Here is a 19,983-nt window from a genome sequence, read left to right on the forward strand (position 1 = left end):
GATTCATAACAGGCTGGCAACAGCTGCAGAATGTGCATTTTACCCATCAGCATGCTGATTTGTGTTGTTCATGCAATCACAGTTTGGGACAGTAGAAATATATTGATCACACTGGTTTTTTACAAGAAAAAAAGCTTCTTTATGCTTGTTCACAGGTCAGGCTATTGTAATGACAGAGTAGTTACTTTGGGAAGCAAGAACATGCATAGTACAGAGCTTTGTAGACCTGTGCTAGAAACCTTTGGAAGCACTAAAACTCTAAATGCAAAACTTAGTTATTGCATTTTCCCTTCTGTCTCACTAAAGATACCTGAAAATGTTCCAGAGGGCCTTTCATGCACTCACAGCCATCTGGCTAGGGAAATACAGTTAAGATACTTCTGAACATAATTAGCTGAGAAAGAACCATCTTGAATGTGGCACAAATGATGTTTAGACACAACGTGCAGCTAGTGAGTTATGATCTCCATCCAGTGTGTAGGGAAGAGCTTGACCTCTGGTTTCCTGCTGCCTTCCCTCTGGCAAGCCGACACTGAAGCCATGCAAGCAGGTAAAATTCTTTTAGTGACCTGACCGTTTCACAAAGATATTAAACAAAAAAAGGCTCAATGTACCAGGATAGGAAAAATGACCCCATTTTTGCAATGAAAAATATTAGGTGTAACCTGGTGAGAATGTTGTCTTTTCAAATTAAATCCATCCTACCCAGAGAGCACCCTATGCATTCCAGGCACTGCTGAAGGGACGTGTGCCCAAAAGAGGCTCAAATGTTTAAAAGACATTTGGGAGCCTCTGCCCCAAAATCTGTCTTCACCTTAGAAAGTTTCAGCAGCATCCTCCAGACAAATATTAACATTGTAAGAGAAAGAAAAGGACTAGTTATCTTGGATGCTTTTGGAATGTAAAAGTAAAGGTTTAATCTTGGTTTGTAGGAACACCATTCTCTCTTCTATGGCTTCCTTGCCAATCACATTATCCCAACATGGCTTCCCTGAAAGCAGAATAAAGCAGGGGCTTCCTCACAGGGTTCAGAAAAAAACCCAAGCCAGCTTCACAGGGTGACAGAAATCCTTTGTTGAACCCAAAGAGACAGGATCCCTTACTCATTTGCAATTTGCACCATCCTTTACAGCTGTATTGAGTGCACGTGGGAAGGCTTCTTCTCCGTGGATCCAAACAAGCTTCTTGGATGCTCCGCACAGGTGATACAGCAAGACACGGCAAATGTGCTCCTAGGGCTGTGTGCTGTCCATGGTATCTTTCACTGCATCTGTTCTCCAGATACATTCCAAACCATGGTTACCGAACCCTCACATCCCCTGACAATGCAGGTTAAGGATCACTCCCATTTTCCAACTGGAAAACGTAGAGAGCACAGAAGTGATTTTCCCCAGAATTGTACAGCAGGTCAGACGCAGAGACAGAGACAAAGCCAGTCCTTAATTCAGGTGCTAGACAATATTGCTTCTGTCTGGAATATGGACATATTCTGAAAGGTCGTATTGGTAAGTACATTAAAGGAAAATCATCTCCTTGTTAGTGACTCTTAATCCAGATAAGCATGATTCTGAATTAGGTGTAAGTGTGTTTTAAAGGGAAACACTTAACCTGTGTTATCTCCATGCTGGCACCACAACAAACAGCCATTCCTACTTGTACCGAATTAGGCGAATAATCTTATTATTCATGAAATCTGAAGTATGTGGATGAGCAGAATCTATGCAGAAACCATCACTCATGGCTATTTTCAGCACTTCTTCCACAAACACCTGGAAACTATTGATTTGCTTATTATCTGGCACCACCCAGAGTCTCTTCAAGTTCTGCCTGGTGTACTCCTCTTCGGGAAGGCCTTCCACACTTGCAACCCAATCTAAGGTCAAGTGGTTGGGGTCCTGCAGGTAACTGGATATTGAGGAAAGGTTTCCATTGAAACAATAGTAAAGTTTGGAACCAAGAAGCTTCAGGAACAGGCATGACGTGGAGAAGATATGAGCGCTGAACACTTCCATGTTGGAGGAAGACAGGCTGTAAATCTGGGGTGCTTCTCGGACGGTGAAGTGAACGGTCTGGGTCTTCTGATCGAGGGTGATGTTGAGCATGGCATTTTTCTCTGCTTTAGAAAGCTCTACCTCCTTCTCCTGCAAGGCCTCAATCAGGGGCTGAATTTGATAAAAATCTACTTCCCGCCGCAGTAAGCCCATTTCCTGAAAGTCTTCAGGGAGGTCCAAGTGAGAAGTTCGTAAAAAGTTCAGGATATAGCGGAAGATTTTGCCATCTCTGTCAATAAAGCAGTTGCCTTGGCTGTCCTTCTTGGTTGGGATCTTCCCACTAAACATGGCCCCCAGCATGGAGTCTGGAAAGCTAGTCAGAGTGGACAGAGAGGTGGTATAGAGTTTTCCGCCAACATTGAGCGTGATAGGTTCTGACATGATGGAAAAGTCACGGTGCTGGGACTAATTCTAAAAAAAATAAAATAAAAAAAAATCCAACACCACACATTTAGTTGCATTGGCCTTTTTGAAGGTTAAACTACAGACATAAATATTCCTAAATATGTAAGGGTAAGCACATGGCAAGAATTCATCATAGAAATTAGGAGTGCGGAATTATTTTCTGAGGTTGTATCTTGAGAACAAGCATAAGGATGTTTTTTCTCCTAACAGATTTGAACAGGACTTTGTATAATTCATTTAAGTGCCAGAAACCATGAGTCTTCCAAAACTTTACAATTATGCTAAAAGTGAATCTCTCCCACCAATACCTACAATGAGGGCTGACTTTGAAGTAGTGATCTGGGCTTGTATGATCTCATTTCCCTCATGAACAGAGAATTTAGAGGGAACAAAGAAGGACAGGACAAGAACTGGACACATCCCAACATCTACCATAGTGTTTGAAGATATGATTAAAGCAGCAAAGCCATTCAGCAGAATCCCCTGACACATGTCTGAGTGCAGTCAGCCTAGCAGGGAGCCAGACAGCAGTTGCTGCTGCAAGCACACAACAGTCTGTAGTTCCTTTCAGTAAAAAAACCCACCAGACTTTCTCCTTACAATGTGCTTTATCCTAGAAAACATTTTCTAATTATTTGGGGCCATATTCCAGTTGACATAGTTTCCATGCAGAGCCTCTGCAATCAGCTGACATGAACTGAGGATGCGATTTTAAGGTGCAGTTAAGCCTTAGGAAGGGGCATGACCTCCCTTTGCCCTCCACCATACCATCCTCCTCCCTTATGCCACCTCTGGCACTCATCTGATCCAACAGTGAGCCAGTTTAGGGAGAAAACTCAACATTTTCTATTCAGCATGTTTCTGCTATATCTTGGAACTGGACTAGTGCCAGGGCTGGGGCAAGGGAAAAGAAAGGAGCTATGCAGCTGTCTCCATTGAGCTCAGGTCAGCTGTCTTGTGCAGGTGGGCCATCATTCCTGCTACCTGAGGACCTGCAAACCTGTTTTTCCTTGTTTGTTGAATCTAAATCAATCAACAGTTCAGCAGGAAATCCACCAGTGTTTGCTTACAGAGGCGGGAGGTAGCTCTTGCTGTAGTACATACAGCCATTCAACAGAAAGCTGCCAAAAAGCTCCCTTAAAATCAAACTTAAGTGCAGGCATTTTCCTAACTAGTAATGGAATAATCATAGACACTACCCACTATTATCAGCTCTGGAGTCACAGCAAAATGTAGATAGGGAGAAGGTCATCTTGTGCTGGAATATCAATTCTTGCATGGCTGCTAAAACCCAGATAATAGTGCTAATGGCATCCTAAAACAAATACATCTCTAGACAGCAGCACATTTTGCTACGAAAAACTGGCCCAACCTAGGGCAGATAATTAACAGTTCAAAGGAGAGCCTGTCTTTAAATTGTTTGAGACTAACATTCCACTTTGTTCTTTAACCCTTGGCACACAGCCTATATCCCACTGCACAGTAATGGAAAGATGCCGATCTCTAAATCTAGAGTGCTTTCCCTGTATATCCCTTAGTCCCATGCATCCAGCAGAATTGGCAAATAAAGATGCATGCGTAGGCCAACACAGTAACACGTGCATTGATGACCACAGACCATCCTTGTGACTAACCTCAGCCAAATATACTCCAGAAAAAACTATCTGTTCCCGTGCTAAACTCCCCTTGGAACTGTAGTCTCAGCGTACTTCCCACTCTTGAAGACTTCAACCCAATTTAGAGTCAAGAGCTGTTTAAACTTGATCATGTGGAGGCTTCAACTGATCTAATTCTGTAGCACGAGTGGCTGCCATGTGTTTTTTCCCCTAAGGGCTTGCAGTATGTCTGCAAAAGCATTGCTACAAGCACAATCAAGCATTCACAAAAGCAGCCTAAAATGGATTTTACTCTTTTTTTCACATTTCATCAAACAGAAGCTTCCCCATACCTCCCTACAAATAACACAGCCTGTAGAAGCAGGACTGACAGTGACTCCAAAAAGCCATGTTCACTGCTTCCCACCTCTTCTGCCCTAAGCAGCTGCTGTAGACTAAACAACCTTTTCTTTCTTCATAGATGAAGCTTTCAGATTTTTGAGCTCAAGCCTGCTTATCTACACCATGAGAGTTGTTTTCTCATGCTTTCTGCCAGCCTTAGCCAGATGCAGAGAAAGATGTTTCCCTTGATGTGTCTGTGACAAGGCTTCACTTGGCAGAGCCTGTGGTCAAGAGTCACAACCCAAAGACCACTGTATGGCCCAAAGATACGTATCTTCATTTCAAACTCAGCATCCATCCTAGGTTTACTCTGATCCAGCACCTCACTGATAGCCTGAATGAGAGGCAGATGGCTCGGTCCAAATGTTACCTGAACAGGTAACATTTAAGTCTCCTGTAACTGTTTTCTTATCAGCAGTCCAAAAGGGAGGTTGCCAACAAAATATGGCAGTAACATGAGCTCTCTGAAGCTGAAGACCATATCTATGCTGGCAGCAACAGCATCAGAAATCTAACCAAGCCTTAGCTCTGGAGTTGGAAGAGTAGCACAGAGATTGGCATCCTCTCAGCATGTGGGCTCTGCTCCTCTCCCACCTCTGAGCATTGCTCAGACACATGCCCTGGATAGCCCATTCTGCTTATGGCTATTTCATAGTCTACAGACCCATACAGGCTGGATTTCACTCTCCCAGGACACCAGTCTGCTCTGACTTTGAACCTGCCTGCACTAGATTAAATTTCAAACATTTAATGATGCAAACATCTTGCCCATGGATGAGGCTGCAGGATAACTATTCCTCAGCTGTCATTCCTAATTGTCTTCTGCCTAATTCATCCCATTTCTTAGCGATTTATATCCTCATAGTGTGAAGATGAATCTGATAGTCTGGGAACCTCAAAAGACCCAAAAACATCAGCACAAATGAGTGTGAATGTCTACTGGATTTATCATCAACCTGGACTTAATGCGTTGACCAACCAATATACTTGATAGTAGCTGGGGAAAGTCAGTCTTTGCTGCTTTTTTTCCTATAAACTTGTTTATGAAAAAATGTTTTTCATAACTCTGTAAAAATTGAAATGAAATGGGTTGATAAGTTTCTCTCTTTGCTCATTCAACCACCATTTGCAGCCCCCACCCTGGTTTATCAAGCTTGGGTGCTTTGCTAATGCAATATAAAGGTTGTCCAAGAGTGCAGCATGAAAATCACTTCTTCTTGGTGACATTTCCACAAAGAGGAGGTACTAAGAGCATCTGATCTTGGACATGGGAGGCTACTGCTCTAGTGGAAGGTGTCCCTGTCCATGGGGCGGTGGGTTGGAACTAGGTGATCTTTAAGGTCCCTTCCAACCCAAACCATTCTATGATTGTATGGTTCTGTAACCTGCAGTCACCAAGGTCAGGTACAAATTGGGTTACAGTTCTTGGAAGCAGAGAATTACAGTAAAGTTTTTTTGTGTAGCTCCTTTCCAAGTAGCACTTAAAATTCATTCACATTAGGTCAGCTAGAGATCTAATTTGACAGCTGAAGACGGAAATTTGGCTGAAGAACACAACATCTATTTTATGCTTATAAGAGCAACCTGTATTTAAATACCTTTTTTAATATCATGGGGGGTGGAAATGTCTACATTTGACTTAAAGTCATGATCTTATGATGTGATGTAAATTGAGAGAAACCAGCAGGGCAATGGTTAGCTTTATGATAATATCAAACTCCTGAACAGAAGCTGTTGTCTGAGCATCTGAGTATTTCAACTGACCACAGCTTGTAAATTTGAACTTGGGTTTTACTCACAGGAGCATCCTCAACAGCTGCATAGAGAACATTTCTGTAATAACCCTCTACCCCATGAGTTTAGTTCAGCAAATTACTGGTTTGAAGCTGGGAGAGTGATGGGGGTTGACACAGCAGGAAGGTATGCAAGTATGCAAAATGACAAAAGCTAACTGTTTTCAGTTATCAATGCCTTCACATATTTAGAACCATCATTATCATACCACTTTGTTTCATAATCATTTTGAATGTAGGACAGCTTTGGATAAGCTTATTTCCCCTCTCCTGTATTCATCACATTTAAGAGCGCTTTAATTAGCTAATAAATAAAATTCTGTATACATAATTTAACTGAGTGCCTGTTTCACCCAACTTGGCAAAAACCCGCAAGTGTACAATAATCATCAAAACAAAAAAAAACCCAACAGTCATGATTTGCCAACATAAGTAAAATGTAAACAAATGGCACAAATATTACTATGTTTTTAACCACTGAAAAATGCATACAGCTGTAATCTAACCTTATCAGCAAAAAGAATGCAGTTTAACAGAAAGTCTAAAGTTATAGATATGTTTACATGGTTGCTGAAAGAAGACAGCTGTAGCTATATATATATGTATATATATAAAGAGACAATTTTTAACAGGATTTTTATTGGGAGAAGAAATTGATTGCCAACACAGATTTCACTTTAAATATGTTAGGGAAGGAAAATGAAACAATCCTTCTGGATTTCAGAGGCAATGCCCAAGATGTGGATAACAGGCTGATCCTAGTGTCATTCAGGGGATTTAATTAATGAGATTAATTAAACATAGAGCAGCAAAGCAAGAGCAATCTGTAATTTGGTAGAAGAGGATCATGTTGAGTTGTTAAGGTTTCCAAAGTCCATCCCAAAGGCTGCTTAGGGCCTCTGAAGCCCTTACACATGGTATTAAAAGCATTTAAATTGTAGCATCCCCTGAAATGAGAGTTAACATATGCTGTTACAGCAATAGGGTTTTTGCTGCAAGATGTAGCATTACATGGCCATTTACAAAGTCATTGTTTTTAATGGTTTTAATTTCATGGAGTCACACAATTATAAAATGGCTTGGGTTGGAAGGGACCCTAAAGATTATCTTGTTCTAACCCGCCCGCCATGGGCAGGGACACTTTTCACTAGACGAGGCTGCTCAAAGTCCCATCCAGCCTGGCCTTGAACACTTCCAGGGATGGGGCAGCCACAGATTCTCTGTGTAGCCTGTACCAGTGCCTCCTAACCTTATGTATAAAGTATTTGCATTGCTGGTTAACTTTACTGTGTAGCCTTCAATAGGTCACCTGTAAAATATCCCTCCACAACCAAAACTTGGAAAATCTGTATTTAAGACAGTGAAATACATGCAGCTGCTTTAAGAAGTAGTTGAGGATTAACAATGAACTGCAAAACATGCACACAGGAAAAAGAAAAGAAAAAAAAAAAGAAAAAAAGAGAAGAAATTAATTATTTAGGCTAGTGCAATGAAAGATGCCTAAATGGCAAAAGAATTAAAGCAAGCCGGGGATCATTTCTGCTAAGCATCAGGAAGCGCAGCCAGACTAAAAACCTCTCTGGCTTTTTGCGTATTGCCCAAGAGAGCTGGTGAAAGCCACATCCAGGAGAAAAATGTTACAAGACACAGATCAGGTAGTGCTTTATAGGAAGTAATTCTGCCTTGGGAGGGGCAGGATTGATTTCAACTCAAAAGGAAGTATGAAAAAAGAAATAGCTGGGCACCTGTATGGCTGCTGGAGACTTTAAATGGGATTCAGCAGTTGTTGCAGGATGGGGCTCCAGTCTGCTTCATTAGAGCATATTAATTGTGAACATATAATCAGGCAAAGATGCTCCTTCCTGTGCGAAGCTCGTTCTGCGCAGCTGGGTTTTACCCCAGTTTCCCCACACTTGGCAAGTTATCACTTTGCTCCACTGTGTCTCACTGAATGCACGTTTTGGTTTGAGGTAAAAACTCCAGTTTCTACAAAACACCTGAGCCCTGAGAAAACAAACAAACAAACAAACCCTCATGAAGTTGAGAACTCCAGATCTGGACACAGCCAAGCCCATGGCACCTGCTGTAACTCTACCTGCAGAACAGTTCTGTGCCTTGTCCCTTCTCAAGGGGACAACGTCGTGGAGAAAATCTAAACCCTATGAGCTCGTGCCTTTCTGTGTTACGGCGGCTGCAAACAAGGCAGTTTGAAGCCTAGAAGTCACCCCATGAAAGACAGGATAAAAATAATAATAAAATAACTAAAAGGGGGGGGGGGGGGGGGGGGGCGCGTAGAAACAAAAAAATAGTATTTAGGGGATTAAAAAAACCCAACAAACCACACCTTAACTGACCACTTACCCAGCTCTCGGCAGACAATGGGCATCAAGGAGAGCTGAGTTTTAGGAAGAATTTTGGACAAAATCCTTTTCAAGGATGGACTCTCCCCTCCCTTCATATATCCCTGATGCACATTTACTTAGCTCAGCTCATCCTCCACTACAGAAGGTTAAACATTTGCAATACAGTCTCTGCACCCTATATGCTTATTTATGGCAATCTTAGAGAGGAAATCCCATGTTTTCCCATTGCTGCAGGACGGACCCACCTGATTTTGGACACTTAATATGAACCCCTCCAACTGAGCAGCATGTAAGAGGCTTAAATTCAGTCGGTGAAGCAGAGCATGCCGTGCCTGCCACGAGAAACAGATCCCAAAAAGAAGCGCCTGCAGGGAGGCACAGCAGGTATTTGTTTCCGGGACTGCTGTGGTGCCTCTGGAAATTTCCAGCAGGCGTTTGGGGAAAGGCCGCTCACCCCGAGGCTGGCACGGGTGACATGGTGACAAGCTCTGGGAAGGGACTCAAATTCCCAGCAGGCGTGAGGCAGGAAACGACGGGTCACCCTTCCTTTCTCTTCTTCTTGCGACAGGATTCCTATCGATCTGCCGGTGGCTGCAATACTGGGAGAGACATACTGACTATCCACCTTCGGAGCACAGCTGCTCATCTGCCAGTTACTTGTATTTAATTTATATATAATTTCTGACCCTGCTTTGTTATGCACAGAAACACCGTTCTGCCAGTGAGTCGCAAGAGGGGTGGGAAAGCGTGAACGGGAATTTCGTAACACCCCTGGTTTGTCGTGGGTACGATGGTGTGTGTTCATCCCTTTCCAAACCTGCACCTCCATGCCCTTGAGCATCTCCCTGGGTTGCTTGCTTAGGGATGCAGCTGAATGCAGGAGGCTTCGCATACGCTCTCTGCCGATGCTGAATTTTCGCATAAAGAGAAGGGGTAGGGAGGCAGAGGTAGGAAAACAGAGCTGGTGCCCAGTTAGTAAAAAGCAAGGAGCGATATTAAAGCAAAGGTCAGGTTCCTCCCGAGAGCAGAAGAACAAAAGCAGCAGCGCACAGCAGGGAGCAGGAGAACGAAAAGAAGGCTAAGAGCTGCTGAAGGAGAACGGCTGACAACAAGATGGAGGGGAGAGGGAGCGCAGAGCCACAGGGATGCAGCTGCGGCCAGGTCTGGAGAACAAAAGCCAAAGTGCTGCAGTGCTCAGCGCTCTCCTGGTGTGACCTTCAACACCCGTGGGCTCAGGGGCTGCTGGGTGGGCAGTGCAGATGGTCAGGAGGCCACTGCCACCGGCTGCCAGAAAGGAGCCTGCTTGGGGTCTCAGGGCAGTGGGAGCATCACTTTTCTTTCCAAGCTGATGTAACCCTTTGTACAGTCCAATATAGCCACTGTAACCCTTTGTACAGTCCAGTATACCCATTTAATGCCAGTCTGGGCAGAAGTTTTCACTGATTTTCAATGTCCTGTCCAAACACTCATTTATTACTTGGCATCCCTGGAGTTATCTTCCAGATACTCTTTATTTCCTTCATGGATCACTTTATTTTGTCCCTGAACAACTTCACACACACATGGTAGCCCACCACCTGCTTGATGGACACACGGGGTAGTTCAACAATCCAGTTTCCACCTCATCTCCCACTGACACCATCGCTTCCAGAGCATCCCTGCAATTAGAGGGCGGCTAATTCCCAGCATGGATTCTGCTGCACCACAGCAAAACCCCCTCAGAAATCACGCTAACAAGGTAGGCACCACCCAGAATTAGACCCTCTGGAGGGCATATATCACGCCCATTGCCCAGCCGGACCCAGCTGGCTGCGTGTCCCGGGTGTGGGCATACAGGGCTTGGATTCGCTGTGAATACCTAAATTTCGGAAATGTTTTATTTGAAGGGGGCAGTGGAATGCGCAAAGTTTGCAAAGTGGCACTGAGCCCGACCCTGTTACGGACAATCGTAGGTATGGCTCCTCCCTATACAGCCAGGCGCTCACACTACTAAATTAGCATCAAATGCTAAAAAAATAACCCCAAATTCCCCCGCAGAGGGGGCTCACCCGTCCTTCCCGCATCCCACAGCAGACCAGCTCCGCGGCTCCCGGCCGCCGGTCCCCGCTTCCTCCCTGTGCCTCAGTTTCCCCGCCGGGGGACTTCCGCTGGGGGTGCCTCCGGCCCTCCCCACGCCCCCCAGCCAGGCGGATCCCCCCCAGCCCCGCCGGGGACCCACCTGCGCCCCCTCCAGCCGCCGAGCTCCGCCGCTGGCCGAGAGGCGGAGGGAGGCGGAGGAAGCGAGGGGCGCGGCGCTCCCGGCACGGCTCGGCCCGGCCCGCTGGGAGATGTAGTTTCGCCGCCGCCCTCGGCCCTGCCCAGCGCTGCCCCGGGGCTGCGGCTCGCAGCCGGCCACGCCGCATCCCGGCCCCGGCCGGAGGTAACGCGGGGCGGGGGTAAGGGAAAGGGTTGCAGGAGCAGAGCGGTCAGGGGTTGGGGTGGTCGCAAGGACGGGGGGTCGAATGCTGGGGAAGTGGTGCAGGAGCCTGGGCTCGGGATGTAGAAGGGATGCTCAGGGGAAGGGATGCAGGAGGAGTAGTCGGGGAAAGAGGTGCGTGAGGGATGCAGGAGGGATGCTCGGCGTGAGAAATGCGGGAGGAACTCTCGGGGTGAGGGATGCAGGAAGGATACTCCGGTGAGAGTTACGGGAGGTGTGCTTGGGGTGTGAGATTCAGGAGGTATACTCGGGATGAAGGGTGTAGGAGGGGTGCTCAGGGGAAGGGGTGCAGGAGGAGTAGTCGGGAAAAGGAGTCCTGGAGGGATACTCAGGGTAAGTGATGAAGGAGAAGTGCTCAGGGTAAGAGGTACAGGAGGGGCGCTTGGGGTGTTGAATGCTCAGGGTGAAGGACTCAGGAGGGATACTCAGCAAGAAGGGTATAGGAAGGGTGCTCAGGGGAAGAGATGCAGGAAGGGTAGTCAGGGAAAGGGATGCATGGAATGAGGGGTGCAGATAGGCTGCTCAAGGGGAGTGCTGCAGGAGGGATGCTTGTGGAAAGTGCTGCAGGAGGGATGCTCAAAGGCAAGAATGCTTGGCAGTCAGGATACAGGAGGTTGTTCAGGGGTCGGGATGCACGAAGGAGCTGAAAGTAAGGGCTGCTTGAGGATCACGATAGAGTTGGATACTCAGGGTAAGGGTAGGGATGCTTGGGAGGGAGGGATGCTTTGGGGTTGGAATGTAGCAGAGGGCTTGGAGGGAGGTATGCAGGAGAGATGGTTGGAGTAAGAACTACTCAAAAGGTCGAGATGCAGGAAGGATGCTCAAGAAAGGGATGCTTGTAGGGAGGAGTTTGGGAAAAAGGCCCAGGTTTTGGGATTGCCAGAGAGATGCTTGGTGAGAGGGATACTCTGTGGTCAAGTTGCAGAACGGAATGGTGGAGGAGGGGTGCTCAAGCATTTGGCTTTTTGGGAATCAGGCTATAGGTGAATGCTTGGAGGGAGAAATACAGGAGCAACATTGGAAAGCGGGGGTATGTGCATTCCCCCAGTGCCTGCAGGGCTTTGCAAAGGCTTTGCCTTTACGAGGCAGCATCTTGTTATAAGAAACTGGCCAAGACAGATTCAGATTTTCCCCAGGGAAGCTGACCTAGGGAGAGACACCAAGGGATGTTCCCATCCCATAGGGAGCCAAAAGAGTCCAGAAGTGAGGGTCAAATTCAGATTAGCTGAGATCCAATCCACTTCCAGTTTAGATCTGCCCTGGATTGGACTTTGCAGGTGTTACTGAAGAATAAGAGCAGATGTTGGAATATTTGCACTGCTATGAGGTTTTCACAGCACTTTGGGAGCTCAACTATGCCCTGCTGCATCTGGTGGCAGGGAAATTTCAACTGCATGCCGTACCTAGTCTGAAAGGATGCAGCTGAGCTTTCACCTGAGGAGGGGGTCTCAAAATGCCTTGGGCACCTTTGTGATGGAGTCCATAAAGTTTGCCACGGTCTCACTTTGCCTTCCTGCTTTCTGAATTGGCTGATGCAAAGCCAAATATATTGGGGGCTGGAGGGAAACTGAGGTCTCAAATGGGCATCATACCCCATTTTTCCTTTCCTGAAGGCACCACCAAAGACTGGAGATCTCTGTGTCTCCAAACAGTGAAGCAGTGTCTGATGAATCCCAGGCAGCGTTGGCTTTGGTGAACAGGACGTGGTTTTTCCTTGGGTTATATCCAGGGTTTTAATTTCTATACAGAGACAAAAGCAGACAGAAACCTGAAGAAAGAATAGTGATTTTAATGCTATAAATACCTTCAGGAAAACAACCAGCTTTCCGGAGTAGATGTATTTAGAGTCTCCAGGGACAATGATAGAAAGGACGTTGGCCTGAAGGTCAGTGCAGGAGCTGGGCACTCTCACTATAAAGCCTTATGGAAGTAGTGTGTCACAGCCCAGGCTGAGAGCTCTAGCTAAGCAGGAAAGCAGAGGTCTTTTGGGGAAAGAAGAGGAAGATATCTTCAACTGGAGAATGTGAGGAGGAAAAACTTACTTACTGCAAGCAGGACAGAGCTTTTGGGCATCCAATGCTGAATAAATTCAGAGAAATCAAAAGCAACTGGGGTGGGTTATTTTTGTCTGGGGTTGGTGTTGGGCTTAGCCACAGAGCCAGTGGTTTGTCACTGCTGGTCTGGTGGTTAGAGCAAACCTTGTCTCGTGTGCTTTTCTCTGCTGCCGGTTTTCAAGGCAACGGGAGAGAAGAACTTAATTCCTTGTGTCTTGCTTTCTGTATCTGTACCAGGATGGCTGATAACACGCTAGTGATGGTTTTGAGATGCTTTATTAGACAAGGATACCGGTAGGTAGTAGAGATGTGTGTATGTGGCTGTTGACTGGAGGGGAGGAATGGAAGCTAGGAGGAGGAGACTGGAGAAAGAGAGGATGAAATGCTAGAGCCTTAGGCTTTATTTGGTAGTGCACAGATCATTTTGACATCCAGCCAAAGCCTTTTTTTCATTCGATGACTGAGTGCCTAACAGCAAAAAACAGAGCAAGAGGAGAAACTGGGGGGGGGGGGGGGTCTGTGTGCACCAAAGAGGTCAAAGAAGAAGCACTGGAGGAATAAGAGAGCAGGGTAGGGTAGGTAAGATAGATAGGTTGAGGTAGGGCAGTGACTGTTGTCACTTGGAGAGGGCTGATAGAATTGTATGACGTGGTCAAACATATTTATGATGTTTTAGAGGAAAAAAGAACAGTGAAATATGTGGTACTGCAGAAAAAAGGAAAAGGGTCCACAGTGGTCTGTGGATCTAAAGCATCAACAAATTTTAAACAAGGTAGGGACTACTATGTGATAAATTAAAGCTGTTTACAAGTAGATATCTTCTGGTTGGTTACTTTTTTGAGACCTCTAAAAGAGTGTGGCCACAGGAGAGAAATTCATTGTTCCTAAGGTAGAGCTCCTGATGTACAGCAAAGGCATGCAAAATGCCCGCAGTCCAGTTGGGTGACAATGTCTTACATAAACCTTTACTCTCTGGAGAGAACAGAAAGCTACTGAGCAGGGTGCAAGGTCCTGCAGAGCATAGGGACAAGCTCCTGCCCCAAATCTGCTACTGCCTGTGACGAAGGGCAATCTCCATTGCTGCTGTACTAAAGGGCGGCTGTGATTCCAAGGAAAGAAAAGCATGAAGAGCCTCGTCAGCCAAAAGTAATTAACTCTAGTGAGTAGGAGACACACAACACGAGTGCAGTCTGCCACTGGAAAGCAGTCTGGGACAGGAAGCAAGGAATATATGATCTCCTTGAAAAGAGAAGGTGAATTTAGAAAGACAGATTATAATCATATGCAAAAAATTCAGCCAGGCTTCTGTGCTGGCAATTTTTCCCTGTTATCACTGCAAATGTCTAGAGTCTCATTTCTCTTTCTAAAGGGCTATTTAACGGGAATTTTCTGCAGTTATAAGCTCTGAATTGCTGCTCAGATCTCAGAAAAATTAACCTGGTGCACTGCACTTTATGGGGTTCAACTCAGACAGCAGCTGAAAGCGAAGTACAGTGGAGCATCACCATTAATATATTTGCAGGTCTGGAGAGGTTTGGCTGCTGGCTCTGTCATAACCTATTCCATCTCCTTGAGCAAATGCTTTGATATAGATAATTTTTAAGGTCCCTTCCAACCATTCTATGATTCTGTGGTCTAGATGTGCCTCAGTTTTCACATTGCTACAACAGTGTGGGTGTTTCTTAGATGTGGTAATGATGTTCATGCTGTGGTTTGCCCCTCTTAGCTGGATGAACAGTGATGTACTTTGAACCAAAACAAATCCTCTTTGCCTATGAATTCATTGGATATTTGCTCCCGCAAAAAAAGTCATTAGGACACAATTACATTGAAGTTTCTGGAAAACAGACCTAGAGAGGTGACAACAGGGCTGGTCCTTGTAAGAAGCTGTATACCAAGTCATGGCAAATTTTGTAGAAATATTAGAGAACAGAGTAATTTTTGTGCTCTAGCAAGGCATTATGTGAGCTCCCTTTTATCCTGCAGCAGCTCAGCATGCTGCAGGATTGAGCCCTAATTGCCTGGCTGCCTGGAGGATGCAGCAGGAATAGCAGTAATATCTTGGCTGACATAAAAGAAACCATTTCAGCAGGAGTTAAGGACAATAAAAGGTGAGTCTCATTTCTGTGCTTCCAGACCTCCAGGGAGTTCAGGGAAGTAGATATTTTTCTTCTTTGTAAGTAAGAAGCAAATCCCTTTATGTATCACTTGATGTTTGGATAGTGGGAATTATTTTTCCCTCTTTAGTGGTATTTATCAAAGTCTCTATGATGCCATTGTAGGAAGTGTGCTGAATTTATTACTAAGATTTCCTAAAGGTAAGGTACATTTGCATCTATGTTTTCAGAGCTTTGTTAAGATCTGGGCTGTGGGAACTGCTGCTGCATTCTGCAAAAAGTACTGGGAAACCTTTACTGGAAATCTGCTGCTGGCAAGGATAAAGGAATGAATTGATTTAGAAATAATTGGATAGATTTCAATTGAAATGAATCCTAATTAAAGAGAAAGAATAGGCAGAAGAGAACTATAAGTACAGCTCTGAACAGTACAGAGTATGAAGACTAGACCCAAGCAAAGCCAAAGGTGATTTTTCATCCCAAGGTTAGATTTTGGGGTCTTTTTTGCAGTTTACTCAGTTTAGAGAGTGACACTAAGCTGACCAATGCTGCTCTTTGCTTAAATTCCTTTTTCCTCTCTGGTTTCTAGAGCATGGTTGGGTGTCTGTCCTTGCAAGGACCCATTTTGTGGTCAGCAGGCATCTTTGATGTCAGTAAGGCTTTTGAGATGATGCCCCACACCATCCTTGTATCAAAGAGAGATGTGTGGACTGCTAATTGGGTAGGAAACAGGCTGGAACTATCCTAGGACATTTCCTTTTAAATTTTTTTTTATGAATGATCTGGAGGAGGAGATGAAATTCACTTCATCAAGTTTGTGAATAATGCCAGAGTTGAGGAATAGTCAATATGCTTGGGGACAGGGCTGCCATATAGGAGGGCCAGGACATGCTGTGGCTGACATGAACCTCATGGAATTCAGCAAGGACAAATGCAAAGTATTTTGGGATGGACACTTGGGATGGACTAACCCCTTGAACTGCTGAAGGCTGGGGACTGACTGATAGCAGACCCCCAGTGCCTACAAGGAGGTTCTTCAGGAGATGAATCCAGGCTTTTTTGGAGTACAAGGCAGGAGAATGAAGAAGAAAACCAGATATAAATTGAAACAAGGGTTTCCAATTGGAAATAGGGAAAAACTTCCCATTATGAGCTAATTAGAACAGGAGCAGGTTGCCCAGGGGTGTTGTATGATTTCCACCCTGGGATATTTTCTAGAACTTAATGGATAAAGCCCTGAGCAGCTGGGGTTGATTTCAGCTGTGTGCAGGGTTTGGGCTAGAGGCCTCCCAAGGTTCTTTTTCTCCTCATTTCTGTGATTTTGCCTGTTTTGTTCCTGCCAGTCATTCACTGGGGTAGCAGAACAGTTTTGCCGTTTCATGGGATTTTTTCTTTGTCCCTGCAAAGCTCATGTTGTGTACTCTCTGTTTTATGTGAGCTACAAAACAGATGGGAACCTCAATGTGACTCTTCAGTTTAATAATTAACTCTTTGACCTTCTACTTCATCCTTGTGTGCTCCAGGAACTCGGTTCTGTTCACAAGCAGGAATGAGCCAATCCTCCCAGCTCTTCAGTGTGTTGTTAATGCTGGTAAGGAAGAAGTGCAGAAAGGTTGTTCTACTTCAGGGATGCTCATTATAGAAGCCCGATTGTCTGATAGTCTCTTTATTTCAGTATTAAACAGAGGAGAGCCAGGGACCAGATCTCCAAGGCAGCATTCAGTTGCCCGACAATGAACTGTCCTTCCCTCTCCTGCAGTTCCCTGGGTTATTTATGACACACTTCCAATTTCTACAACAAATGAGACAGTGATCTTACAGACAACACTCCAAATCACTTTACTCCTCCACTGAAAACCCCGGTTCACTCTCTGGGGAGGTCCTGGGGGGAAAAAAAGTTAATATTAGATACTTAAACTAATATTGCTCTGAAAGCATCTGGAGCTGTGCTTGTCTTGAATTCACCATCTTAATTCTTAGTCTTTGACATGTGAATGATCTTTTAGTGTAGAATGCTTTTTAGTGTAGTTTTAAGACTATAATATTTGTTATTGCATATTACAAAGCCGCTTGAATGTTGCTTTAATGTTGTTCTAAGATTGTAATATATACCCTGGCTAGCATCCTCCATCCTGGCCTTGTCTGCCCCACACCCCGGGAGCAGTTTGGTCTACCCTGAGACCCAGCAGAACCATGGGCTTGTTTGTCCCTTCTTGATGTCACCAGGGTGGTTGGAGGAGTGCAGGTGGGACTGTATTACCTAAAGCTCAGCCTTGTCCTGTAAAGCCCTTCTTTGGTGAGGAGAGCATGGACCCTTCACCACGAGGTCAACTCAGGTGGTTTCCCCTGTGCATCTTCAAGGTCCTAATGTCAATATAAGTCATTATGATGTTTCCTGCTGAGGAAGATGGTCCTTTGGGACTTGTTTGCCTATTGACTGTGGAGGGAGTTTGTTTCAGCCTTGTCTTACTACACTATGTCAGAGGACACCTAGTTGCACTCCAGGCAGTAACACTGGGGAAGCCCATCCTCATGTCCCTTTCTGTGATCAGCCTGAGGAAGAACCACACCCTTGAAGGAGCTGCAAGTTTATCTCAAAATTCAGATGAAATTAGACTCTTTGCACCAAAAATTTGGGTGAAGTTTGACAAGGCTAAAGTAGCTAAAAGCACAGTCATAGTGGTACACTAGTGGGCAGCCATCACCCCTGAGAGGGACAGTGAGAGCACCCAACACCAAATACACCAGGGGACTGTGGTGATCTATTGGGTTAGGTCTAAAAGAGCTCTAGCCATTTTTTGACTGTCCTGCATGTGTGGTGTTTCCAAAACACTGTGCCAGGCTCAGCATGGATTGCTCCAGGGAAATAATGGTGAGACATAACCAGTGAGCACTGTAGATCCTCCTATCTCCTCCTCATCCCTTATCTATCTGCTGGATGAACAGGGTGTCTGGGCCCAGGCTGGGAAGCTGCAGAGAGGAGGGGAAAGGGGTACCAGCCTGATTGCAGGTGTGTGCCAGTTTGTGTATGGCCAAGGTGACCACTGAGCTACAGCAAGGACAAATGCTTCTCCTGATTTTGGGCTGTCTGCCAGCCTCATCTGCTCTCCAGGTTGACTTTTAGCCTTTGCTGACACCATGGTACTTTCTGTTTGAGGTGAAAAGACATTATCTGTGGGTTTTTGTCTTTTCCTCTTATCTTGTCCTCATTTGCCACTGGTTCAATGCAGGCTGGCCCCTCAAGAGTCCTGCTTATGTCTTCTATCCTGGGAAAACAGTGTGATGGAGAGCATTAGCTCTGCCATAGCTTGTTGCAGGGAAGGCAGCAGTAATGCTTGGTGGGGAAAAATAAATCCAGCACATGAGCAGAGGAATGTATGAGTCAGCAGGCAGGGGCCAGAAAGGGCAAGGGGGTTCCTAGAGAGCCATTGCAATGTAGCCTGCAGCCATCACTGGGTTGGAGGTGGCTATATATGTATTTACATACTTGTCAATAATGGTGTTTTTCATCCTGTGAGATTGTGGGGAAGCAATGATGGGAAGAGGTGATGTTTGGTGAAGTGGGAAGGCTTCCCAACCAAGCAGCTGTGAGTCAGAGCTTGATGTTTGTGTCTGGCATGGATTTTACTTCTCCACCCTCAAGCAGCTGTCTACCAGGAGAAAAGATACTCTCTGGCTCAGATACAGGCTTACTCCGGGGATGGTATGGTCCTTGGATGGCATCTGCTGAGGTCTCTTCTGGATGTCATCTGTGAAAACCATACTTGGGGTACATGTCACCTGCATGTATATTCTTCATTTATATAACCCTGTCCACTTGAAAAGCTTCAAATGCTTCCCAAGTGCTAATGAAGGATCTTTCAGCCAACCCCGCTAGGAATTGGTGCGTGTTGTTCTCATTTCACAGATTAGGGAGCTCAGGAACAGAAAGGTGGTGATTATTATTCTGGTCAGATACACGAGCATGGCTCATTTCAGGCTATAGGCAGGAAGAGACCTTCTCCAAGTGTGTATTTGTGCAGCACATTGCTCTGGGGGGACCTGCTGTGGATGAGCCTTTACAGTCCCTGTAATATATTATAAGAAATCCTGACTGTCTAATTTTATTACTCTATAATGGTTTGGGTTCTGTTGGGTTTTTTTTTTGTGCAGTAGTGCGTCCAACACCTGGTTATAAATGTTTCTGAGCTTTTTTGGGGGAAATCCTTGTTTTTTTAAAAAACTCTTCTCTAATGCTTTATTGCTGGTGAATTCAGGCTGTGACAAATGGGAAACTTTGCCTGACTCTGCAGTTTCTCTCCCTGCTCACTCTGATCCCGCATACAAATGCGGCAGGACCCTGGGGAGCAGCCAAGACTGCACCACTCAGATGGAGTGGCTGACAGCACAGTGTAAATGTTGAACAAACACCTCTGCCATTGCACAGAGAGGCTGCAATCCCAGCTCTGCTTCCCAGGGTTTTTCTCTCCTTCCCTGAATGTGAAGACAATCATCAGGACCATCTTTTCCTCTTGAGGACATCTGATCCAGCAGACACCAGTGTAAGACCTTGGCTCCCTTAATTCCCCACTTGTCCCATCTGTGGGTCTGGAGTTGGTTGTTTGCAGGACAAAAATGCTCAAATGTGTGATTAATTGGAAGAAGTTCTGTATCTTTGTGTATTCATTCAGTTTGGGGGCTTTAGTCTCAGTCAAACATCACCAGAGTGGAAACTTTTCTGAATGCTA

General features: G+C 45.4%; 1 protein-coding gene across 1 annotated transcript; it reads right to left on the reverse strand.

The window, feature by feature from the left end:
* On the reverse strand, window positions 1–8,156 carry KCTD21 (potassium channel tetramerization domain containing 21). The gene is made up of 2 exons (XM_082277363.1): window positions 7,992–8,156; window positions 1–2,462 (listed from the first exon to the last, which is right to left on the reverse strand). The coding sequence occupies exon 2, from the start codon at window positions 2,430–2,432 to the stop codon at window positions 1,650–1,652; it is 783 nt and encodes a 260-aa protein (XP_082133489.1). The 5' UTR covers window positions 2,433–2,462; window positions 7,992–8,156; the 3' UTR covers window positions 1–1,649.
* Window positions 8,157–19,983: the final 11,827 nt, after the last annotated feature.

The sequence above is a fragment of the Coloeus monedula genome (assembly GCF_965178545.1).
Source record: "Coloeus monedula genome assembly, chromosome: 3".
In the NCBI taxonomy this organism is placed as follows: Eukaryota; Metazoa; Chordata; class Aves; order Passeriformes; family Corvidae; genus Coloeus; species Coloeus monedula.